General features: G+C 49.6%; 1 protein-coding gene across 3 annotated transcripts in view; it reads left to right on the top strand.

Moving 5' to 3' along the window:
• Positions 1-10,991, top strand: part of NIPSNAP1 (nipsnap homolog 1) — a 27,992-nt gene that overhangs the window by 7,677 nt on the left and 9,324 nt on the right. For all 3 annotated transcript variants that reach the window (XM_025399131.1, XM_025399132.1, XM_025399133.1), the window contains exons 2-4: positions 2,158-2,285; positions 2,468-2,513; positions 3,385-3,479. In XM_025399131.1, the coding sequence (XP_025254916.1) occupies positions 2,158-2,285; positions 2,468-2,513; positions 3,385-3,479 (269 nt within the window). The remainder of the gene's footprint in view (positions 1-2,157; positions 2,286-2,467; positions 2,514-3,384; positions 3,480-10,991) is intronic.

Raw genomic sequence — 10,991 nt, forward strand, 5'->3', positions numbered from 1 at the left:
TTTTTTTTTTTTTGAGACGGAGTCTCGCTCTGTAGCCCAGGCTGGAGTGCAGTGGCCGGATCTCAGCTCACTGCAAGCTCCGCCTCCCGGGTTCACGCCATTCTCCGGCCTCAGCCTCCCGAGTAGCTGGGACTACAGGCGCCCGCCATCTCGCCCGGCTATTTTTTGTATTTCTTAGTAGAGACGGGGTTTCACTGTGTTCGCCAGGATGGTCTCGATCTCCTGACCTCGTGATCCGCCCATCTCGGCCTCCCAAAGTGCTGGGATTACAGGCTTGAGCCACCGCGCCCGGCCACCTCTTTTTTTTTTGAGTCAGGGTCTGGCTCTGTTGCCCAGTCTGGAGTGCAGTGGCCCGACCTCAGCTTGCTAAAACCTCTGCCTCCTGGGTTCAAGCAATCTTCCCTCCTCAGCCTCCTGAGTAGCTGGGACTACAGGTGTACTTGACCATACCTGGCTAATTTTTTTTTTTTGAGAAAGGGTTTCACTCTTGTATTCCCAGGCTGGACTGCGATGGCCCGATCTCAGCTCATCACAACCTCTGCTTCCTGGGTTCAAGTGTTCTTCCCACCTCAGCCTCCTGAGTAGCTGGGATTACAGGCATGCGCCACCACGCCTGGCTAATTTTGTATTTTTAGTAGAGGTGGGGTTTCTCCATGTTGGTCAGGCTGGTCTCGAACTCCTGATCTCAGGTGATCTGCCCGCCTTGGCCCCCCAAAGTGTTGGGATTACAGGCATGAGCCACCGCACCCAGCAATATTTTATTTATTGCAGAGACAGGGCTTCGGACTCCTGAGCTCAAGCAATCGGCCTGCCTCAGCCTCCCAAAGTGCTGGAATTACAGGCATGAGCGACTATGCCTGGCCCATTTCTCATTTTTCTTTCTTTTCTTTTTTTTTTTAGAGACGGACGGAGTCTTGCTCTGTCGCCCAGGCTGGAGTGCGGTGGCGCGATCTCAGCTCACTGCAAACTCCGCCTCCCGGATTCACGCCATTCTCCTGCCTCAGCCTCCCAAGTAGCTGGGACTACGGGTGCCCACTACCATGCCCGGCTAATTTTTGTATTTTTAGTAGAGACAGGGTTTCACCATGTTAGCCAGGATGGTCTCAGTCTCCTGGCCTCATGACCTGCCCGCCTGGCCTCCCAAAGTGCTGGGATTACAGGCTTGAGCCACTGCGCCCAGGCTCTCATTTTTATACTTATGCAAACATATCACCACTTTGGCCAGCTGCGGTGGCTCATGCTTGTAATCCCAGCACTTTGGGAGGCTGAGGCAGGCGGATCACGAGGTCAAGAGATCGAGACCATTCTGGCCAACATGATGAAACCCTGTCTCTACTAAAAACACAAAAATTAACTGGGCACGGTGGCGCACGCCTGTAGTCCCAGCTACTTGGGAGGCTCAGGCAGGAGAATCACTTGAACCCAGGAGGCGGAGGTTGCAGTGAGTGGAGATCTTACCACTTATCCATCTCAAAAATAAACACAACAAAACAAACATATCACTACTTTAAGATTATTTAAAAAAAAAAAAAATTTTTTTTTTTTTTTTTTGAGACATGGTCTCTGTCACCCAGGCTGGAGTGCAGTGGCCTGATCATGGCTCATTGTAGCTTTGATTTCCTGGGCTTCATGCGATCCTCCTAAGTCTCTCAAGTGGCTGAGACTACAGGCATGTGTCACCACACCCAGCTAATTATTGTATTATTTTATTTTATTTTATTTTATTTTTATTTTTTTGAGACAGAGTCTTGCTCTGTTGCCCAAGCTGGAGTACAGTGGGCTTTGGGCATGATGCAAGGTGGATTTGGGGTTGATCCTCTTGGCAAGAGGTGGCAGTTGTGTGACCCAAGTAGAGGACCTCTTGGAAGGGGGATGAAGTGGAGGCAGGGAGGCTAGAGAGAGAAGTGGGAGGTGGGGCTGCCTCTCCTGGCCTCCTGAGGCTCTGCAAAGCTTCAAGAAGCCAACTGGGCAGCTGGAATCTCTGTAGAAAGGAGCTGGCTCCAATAGCATTTCACACTCTGGAGCTACCACAGGACTCCATGGCCCTGTTCCCAGAAATGTGGGTCACTGGTCTAGGGGAGCAGGACATCCGAGCAGATGGAATTGCTGGGGCTCCCCCCACCTCCACACGTCCCCCTCAACTCCTCTGTCCTGCAGTTTCTATTCCAAGGACAATGAAGGCAGCTGGTTCCGCTCCCTCTTTGTTCACAAGGTGGATCCCCGGAAGGATGCCCACTCCACCCTGCTGTCCAAGAAGGAAACCAGCAACCTCTACAAGATCCAGTGTGAGTGGCTGCTGAGCTGACCAAGCTCTGCCCTTTCAGGGGCTCTGGGGGCCTGTGAGGCTCCAGGATGGAGATGGGAGCAGCTGTCCTGGGACCCCTGGCCTTGATTTGCTCCCCTCACCCCAAGTTCTTCGCTGTGTACATACCCTACCTCACTTCTTGTTCTCTGTCCTCTGTTGCAGTTCACAATGTAAAGCCCGAATACCTGGATGCCTACAACAGCCTCACGTGAGCATCCTGCATCCATACATCCCAGCCACTGCTTGGGTGGGGACCACACTCTCAGCAAATCCGCAGAACATCTTCCACCTTGTTTTTTTTGTAGAAATCCAGGAGATGTAGATTTCTTTTATTTCTGCTTTTTTCTTTCTTTTCTTTTCTTTTCTTTTTTTTTTTTTTTTGAGATGGAGTTTCGCTCTTGTTGCCCGGGCTGGAGTGCAATGGTATGATCTCGGTTTATTGCAACCTGTGCCTCCCAGGTACAAGCGATTCTCCTGTCTCAGCCTCCCAAGTAGCTCGGATTACAGGCATGCGCCACTAAGCCTGGAAAATTTTTTTGTATTTAGTAGAGACAGGATTTCACCATGTTAGGCTGGTTGTGAACTCCTGACCTCAGCTGATCCACCCGCCTTGGCCTCCGAGTGCTGGGATTATAGGCATGTGCCACCGCGCTTGGCCGCTTTTTCTTTCTTTTATTTTTCTTAAAAGAGATGGTCTCCGGGAGGCGGAGGTTCCAGTGAGCCAATATTGCGCCATTGCACTCCAGCCTGGGCAACAAGAGCGAAACTCCGTCTCACACACAAAAAAGAGACATGGGATCTCACTTTGCTGCCTAGGCTGGTCTCAAACTACTGGGCTCAAGCAATCCTCTTGCCTCAGCCTCCCAGTGTTGGGAATACAGGTGTGAGCCTCTATGCCCAGCCAGGATGTAAATTTCAGAGTTGGAAGTCCTGAGGGCCCTTTGCCTAGCTTCTGCATTTTTGAGATGGAGAGTCTGAGGCCCAACCCCAGGGTCTGCAGTTTGAACTGAGTTTGAACCCTTATCTCAGAGGCCCTGATGGCTATGTGAACCTTGCCCCTCTTTGCACCCCTTCCACAGGGAGGCTGTGCTGCCCAAGCTGCACCTGGATGAGGACTACCCATGCTCACTCGTGGGCAACTGGAACACGTGGTATGGGGAACAGGACCAGGCAGGTAAGGCGCTCACCTCCCTAGTGCCATTGCTACCTCCCAGCCCTGGCCTCCAGCACCTTTCACACCGGGCTGTTCTCCACTCCCTCTCCACAACAGCACCTGGTGGGGCTCTTACTAAAACCTCATCACCTCACTCCTCTGCTCAAATACCTGTCCTGGCTCCCCTGTGCCCTCAAGGTGACCTGTGAAGCCTGTGAGTCCTTCCCGGCCCCACCCCCAGCCTCATGGCGCCAAATCCTCCTTGCCTCGCTGTGCTGTCCCACCCAGGACTCAGTTCCTCAGATTGACGGTTTCACTCTTTAGTTCCAGACTACTGCTCATGCTCTTTCTTCTGCCTTAAGCATTACTTCTTCTTTGCCTGCTTTACCTGGATCACCGTCTTTTGTTCTTTTGTTTTTTTTTTGAGACTGAGTTTCATTCTTGTTGCTCAGGCTGGAGTGCAGTGGTGCGATCTCGGCTCACTGCAACCTCTGCCTCCCCAGTTTAAGCAATTCTCCTGTCTCAGCCTCCTGAGTAGCTGGGATTACAGGAGTGTGCCACCATGCCCAACTAATTTTGTATTTTTAGTAGAGACAGGGTTTCACCATCTTGGTCAGGCTTGTCTTGAACTCCTGACCTCAGGTGATCCACCTGCCTCAGCCTCTCAAAGTGCTGGGATTACAGGCGTGAGCCACCGTACCCGGCCTTTTTTTTTTTTCTTTTTTTTTGAGACAGGGTCTCGCTCTGTCACCCAGGCTGGCAGGTAGTGGCACAGTCTTGGCTGACTGCAACCTCCATCTCCTGGGTTGAAGAGATTCTCCTGCCTCAGCTTCCCGAGTAGCTGGAATTTCAGGCATGTGCCACCACTCCCAGCTAATTTTGTATTTTTAGTAGAGATGGGGTTTCACCATGTTGGTCAGGCTGGTCTCGAACTTCTGACCTCCGGTGATCCACCCGCCTCGGCCTCCCAAAGTGCTGGGATTACAGGCATAAGCCACCACTCCCAGCCTTTTGTTTTTGAGACAGGGTCTTGCTCTGTCACACAGGCTGGAGTGCAGTGGTATAATCTTGGCTCATTCGAGCTTCAATTTCCCAGGTTCAAGCAATACTCCCACCTCAGCTTCCTGAGTAGCTGGGACTATAGGTGGGCTCCACCATGCTCGGCTACTTTTTGTGTTTTTTGGTAGAGACGGGGTTTCTCCATGTTGCCCAGGCTGGTCTCTAACTCCCGAACTCAAATGATCCTGCCTCCTTGGCCTCCCAAAGTGCTGGGATTGCAGACATGAGCCATCGTGCCTGGCCTTTCATTTTTATTCATTTTAAAACTTTCATTATTTATGTATTTATTTTTGAAATCAGGTCTCGTTGCCCAGTGGGGAGTGCAGTGGTGTGATCACAGCTTACATAGCCTTAACCTCCTGAGCTCAAGCAATCCTCCTACCTCAGCCTCCCGAGTAGCTGGGACCACAGGTGCATGCCACAATGTCCAACTAATTTATTTTAAATTTTTTGTAGAGACGGGGTCTCCCTATGTTACCCAGGTTGGTCTCAAACTCCCAGGCTCAAGCAATCTTTCCATCTTGGCGTCCCAAAGTTCTGGGAGTACAGGCATGAGCCACAGTGCCTGGACTATTCACTTTTCTATTTTGGCATAGATGTCACCTCCTCCTGGAAGTCTGCTGAGATTTCCTCCACCTGGGCTGGGTCAGGCACCTTCCCTAGCTCTCCAGGCCTCAGTAATTACCTCCTCATGCCCTGATCATGTACCCCTATAGCTGCCTGTTTAGTTGTCTGTCTCCATAGATAGGTGAATCCCCAATATGCAGTACATATTTGTGGAATAAATAGGGGTTCTTCTTGTCTAAGCTGGTGTCTTACAGTCCCAGGGGCACCCCTAGCATGCCCCATCCCACCCTAATAGACACACCAAAGTTGGTACCACCTATAAGAACCCACACATGAATTTGGCTGACTCACAACATCTCAGCCACTCAAAGGGACCTCAAATTTAGACCCACACTGTCCAAAATGATAGCCACTAACCACATTTAGCTATTTATTTATTTATTTATTTATTTTGAGATGGACTCTCGCTCTGTACTGTCGCCCAAGCTGGAGTACAGTGGCGCAATCTTGGCTCACTGCAACCTCAAGTTGTTCTTGAACCTCAAGGGTTCAAGTGATTCTCCTGCCTCAGCCTCCTGAATAGCTGAGATTACAGGCACATGTCACCACACCCAGCTAATTTTTTTTTTTTTTTTTGAGACGGAGTCTTGCTCTGTCGCCCAGGTTGGAGTGCAGTGGCGTGATCTTGGCTCACTGCAAGCTCCACCTCCCAGGTTCACGCCATTCTCCTGCCTCAGCCTCCCGAGTAGCTGGGACTACAGGCGCCTACCACCATGACCGGCTAATTTTTTTGTATTTTTAGTAGAGACGAGGTTTTACCATGTTGGTCAGGCTGGTCTCGAACTCCTGACTTTGTGATCCTCCCACCTCAGCCTCCCAAAGTGCTGGGATTACAGGTGTCAGCCACCGTGCCTGGCCTATTTATTTATTTTTTTTGAGACAGCGTCTCACTCTGGTTGCCCAGGCTGGAGTGCCGTGGTGTAATCACAGCTCACTGTAGCCTTGACCACCCAGGCTCAGATGATTCTCTCACCTCAGCCTCCCAAGTAGCTGGAACTACAGGTGTGCACCACCACAGCCAGCTAATTTTTTGTATTTTTAGTAGAGACAGGGTTTCGCTATGTTGCCCAGGCTGGTGTTGAACTCCTGGACTCAAGCAATCCATCAGCCTTGGCCTCCTGGACTACTGGGATTACAGGTGTGAGCCACTACGCCCTGGCCTCACATGTAGCTGTTGAAATTTATATTAGTTAAAATTACATAAAAGTTAAAATTCAATGTGTGCCAAGGTGCTCACCTGTAGTCCTAGCTACTTGGGAGGCTGAGGTGGGAGGATTGCTTGAGCCCAGGAGTTCGAGGCTGTGATTCAATACCATCACACCTGTGAACAGCCACTGCACTCCAGCCTGGGCAACACAGTGAGACCCTGTCTCTAAAAGAGAAAAAATTCAGTACTGAGTATGGTGGCTTATGCTTATAATCCCAGCAGTTTAGGAGGCTGAGGTGGGAGGAACACTTGAGGCCAGGAGTTTGAAACCAGCCTGGGCAACATAATGAGACTTTACTTCTACTATATATATATATAGTATATGTATATACAATATTGTATATATATATTTTCTACTATATATATATATATTTTTAAAAAAAGAAAATATTTTTAAAAAGAAAAAATTCGGCCGGGCGCGGTGGCTCAAGCCTGTAATCCCAGCACTTTGGGAGGCCGAGACGGGCGGATCACGAGGTCAGGAGATCGAGACCATCCTGGCTAACACGGTGAAACCCCGTCTCTACTAAAAAATACAAAAAACTAGCCGGGCGAAGTGGCGGGCGCCTGTGGTCCCAGCTACTCGGGAGGCTGAGGCAGGAGAATGGCGTGAACCCGGGAGGCGGAGCTTGCAGTGAGCTGAGATCCGGCCACTGCACTCCAGCCTGGGCGACAGAGCCAGACTCAGTCTCAAAAAAAAAAAAAAAAAAAAAAAAAGAAAAAATTCAGTTTCTTAGTCATACTAGCTACATTTCAAATGCTTACTCACACACACGGGGCTCATGCAGAAAGTACTTTTGGACAGTACTGGTTTAGACTGTCTGCATAGCACAGCTATAATAGATGGTCCTCTAAACTTCCCTTGAATTCTCCCAACCATGAAGAGCTCACTTGTAAGCCAACCTGTTTCATCCTTTGATGGCCCCGATAATCATGTGTCTTTGAAAATAATCTGTGACCTACAGATAGATAGGTGTATCTCCTTAATCAATTATTTGGTTTTAGTAACAGATATTAAAATATTATTTCTGTTTTATTTTTATTATTTCTATTTAGAAACAGGGTCTCGCTATATTGCCCAAGCCGGACTTGAACTTCTGGGCTCAAACAATCCTCCTGAGTAGCTGGGACTATAGGCGTATGCTATCGTGCCCGGCTAGACACTGATATGTGGCTAAGGGAATAAGACAAAAGCAAATTGCCTTCAGTTTCAGCCACTACAGCTTTCCCATTTTAAGCTTGACTTGATCAGCTCCAGCAGTATTCCTTGAATTCTCTTAAGCATTTGCTAGTTGTGAAATGAACTTTGAGGGATGGGATCCTGACTTTTTCTTTTTTTTCTTTTTTGAGACCGAGTCCCACTCTGTTGCCCAGGCTGGAGTGCAGTGGCGTGATCTCAGCTCACTGCAACCTCCACCTCCTGGATTCAAGCAAGTTCTTGTGCCTCAGCCTCCCGAGTAGCTGGGACTACAGGCATGAACCACTAAGCCTGGCTAATTTTTGTATTTTTAGTAGAGATAGGGTTTCACCATTTTGGCCAGGCTGGTCTTGAGCTCCTGGCCACAGGTGATCGACCCGCCTCAGCCTCCCAAAGTGTTGGGATTACAGGTGTAAGCCACTGCCCCTGGCCTATTTTTATTTTTTCTATTTTTCTGTTTGGGACAGGCTCTCGCTCTGTCACCCAGTTTGGAGTGCAGTGGCATGATCATAGCTCACTGTAACCTCGAACTCCTGGGCTCAGGCGATCCTCTCACCTCAACTTCTCGAGTAACTGGGACTGCAGACATGCACCACCATGCCTGGGCTAGTTGTTTTGTTTTTTGTTTGTTTGTTTTGTAGAGGTGAGGTCTTGCTATGTTGCCCAGGCTGGTCTCAAACTCCTGAGCTCAAGTGCTCCTCTCCCTCCTCAACCTCCCAGAGTGTTGGGATTACAGATCTGAGCCACTGCATCTGGCTGATCCTGACTTTTTAAAGCATACCCAACATTTTTTGTACCTTGAAGTTCAGTCCCTCACATAGAGTCAGCCGAATCATGTTGAGCTGTACCCTGGGAGTAGGGTTCAGGAATCTACATTTTAATAAACTTGTAAGAACCATTGATCCATCTCCTACAGGGAGCACCGTAATTGTTAGACAATTCCTTCTTCTTGGCTGGGTGCGGTGGCTCATACCTGTATCCCAGCACTTTGGGAGGCTGAGGCGGGTGAATCACCTGAGATCAGGCGTTCAAGACCAGCCTGGCTAACATGGTGAAACCCTGTCTCTACTAAAAATACAAAAATTGGCCAGGTGTGGTGGCTCACGCCTGTAATCCCAGCACTTTGGGAGGCTGAGGCAGGCGGATCACAAGGTCAGGAGATTGAGACCATCCTGCCTGACACAGTGAAACCCCGTCTCTACTAAAAATACAAAAAATTAGCCGGGTGTGGTGGCGGGCACCTGTAGTCCCAGCTACTCAGGAGGCTGAGGCAGGAGATTGGCTTGAACCTGGGAGGTGGAGCTTGCAGTGAGCCGAGATCGTGCCACTGCACTCCAGCCTGGGCAACAGAGTGAGGTGTGTGGTGGCACGCGCCTGTTTTTTTTTTTTTGAGACGGAGCCTCGCTCTGTCGCCCAGGCTGGAGTGCAGTGGCGCGATCTCGGCTCACTGCAAGCTCCGCCTCCCGGGTTCATGCCATTCTCCTGCCTCAGCCTCCTGAGTAGCTGGGACTACAGGCGCCCGCCACCGCGCCCGGCTAATTTTTTGTATTTTTTTTTTAGTAGAGACGGGGTTTCACCGTGGTCTCGATCTCCTGACCTTGTGATCCGCCCGCCTCGGCCTCCCAAAGTGCTGGGATTACAGGCGTGAGCCACCGCGCCCGGCCTTGGTGGCACGCGCCTGTAATCTCAGCTACTTGGGAGGCGTAGACAGGACAATGTCTTGAACCCAGGAGGTGGAGGTTGCAGTGAGCTGAGATCGCGTCACTGCACTCCAGCCTGGGCAAAAGAGAAAAAGAAAGAAAATTCCTTCTTCTTGCCAGTGATATTGTCCTTGTAACTTTTCTCCGTTAATCCATTTTCCACAGGTCAGCATTCCTGGTTTTGGTAGATTTCCATCCATACAGTACTTTTGCCATTTCCTTTGAGAAAGAGGCCTTTAAACCATAGGGTCAGGCCATTTTGCAGATGGGAAAATCAAGGCACAGATGGAATCAAAAAGCAGGTGAAGGTCAGGCTGGGGATGGGGATGGGAAGTTAACAAAGTCTGAGCTTCCAGACCCATGGCAGCCAGCCGCCCTTAGCTTTAGTCTGCCCGTGTGATCCTCTGGGGACCTTCTTCCGCTGATTCGCCCAGCCATGCTCACAGGATGGCAAAATTGTTTCCTTTCTTCTCCTCCACAATTAATTAGGTTTCTTTGTTATTGGGAGTTAATTAGTTTCCCTGGCGGCCAACATACCACAAACTGGGTGGCTTAAAATAACAGAGGTTTATCTTGTCACAGTTATGGAGGCCGGAAGTCACAAATCAAGGTGTTGACAGGGCAGGGCTATCCTTCTTCCTAAGGCCTTAGGGGAGAACCCTTCCTTGCCTCTTCCAGTTTCTGGGGATTGCTGGAAACTCTTAGTGTTTCTTGGCTTGTAGACTTGTCATTCTAATCTCTGCCTCCCTCGTCATATACTGTTCTCTCCGTGTGTCTCTGTCTTCACACAGTGTTCTCCTGTGTCCAGATCTCCCACTTCTTATAAGGACACCAGTCACTGGACTCAGGGTCCACCCAGTATAATCTCATCTTAGGTTGATTATACCTACAGACACCTATTTCCAAATAAGGTCACGTTCTGAGGTTTTGGGTGGACATAAATTTTTAGGGGACATTGTTCAATTCAGTGCAGATAATATGATTTTTAAAAATTAATTAATTAATTAATTAATTAATTTATTTATTTTTTGAGATGGAGTCTTGCTCTGTCACCCAGGCTGGTGCAGTGGCCCGATCTTGGCTCACTGCAAGCTCCGCCTCGCGTGTTCATGCCATTCTCCTGCCTCAGCCTCCCCAGCAGCTGGGACTACAGGCGCCCGCCACCGCACCTGGCTAATTTTTTGTATTTTTAGTAGAGACAGGGTTTCACCATGTTAGCCAGGATGGTCTCCATCTCCTGACCTAATGATCCACCCGCCTCGGCCTCCCAAAGTGTTGGGATTACAGGCATGAGCTACTGCACCCAGTTCCTAATTTTTGTATTTTCAGTAGAGACAGGGTTTCACTATGTTGGCCAGGGTGGTCTTGAACTCCTAACCTCAAGTGATCTGCCTGCCTCGGCCTCCCAAAGTGCTTATGGGCGTGAGTCACTGTGCCTAGCCAATAATAGGATTTTTATAAATTCTTTTTTTTTTTTTGTTTTTTTGTTTGTTTTTTTGTTTTTTTTTTGAGACGGAGTCTCGCTCTGTCGCCCGGGCTGGAGTGCAGTGGCCGGATCTCAGCTCACTGCAAGCTCCGCCTCCCGGGTTCACGCCATTCTCCGGCCTCAGCCTCCTGAGTAGCTGGGACTACAGACGCCCGCCACCTCGCCCGGCTAGTTTTTTGTATTTCTTAATAGAGACGGGGTTTCACCATGTTAGCCAGGATGGTCTCGATCTCCTGACCTCGTGATCCGCCCTCCT

This window comes from Theropithecus gelada, chromosome 10 (genome assembly GCF_003255815.1).
Source record: "Theropithecus gelada isolate Dixy chromosome 10, Tgel_1.0, whole genome shotgun sequence".
NCBI classification, from domain to species: Eukaryota; Metazoa; Chordata; class Mammalia; order Primates; family Cercopithecidae; genus Theropithecus; species Theropithecus gelada.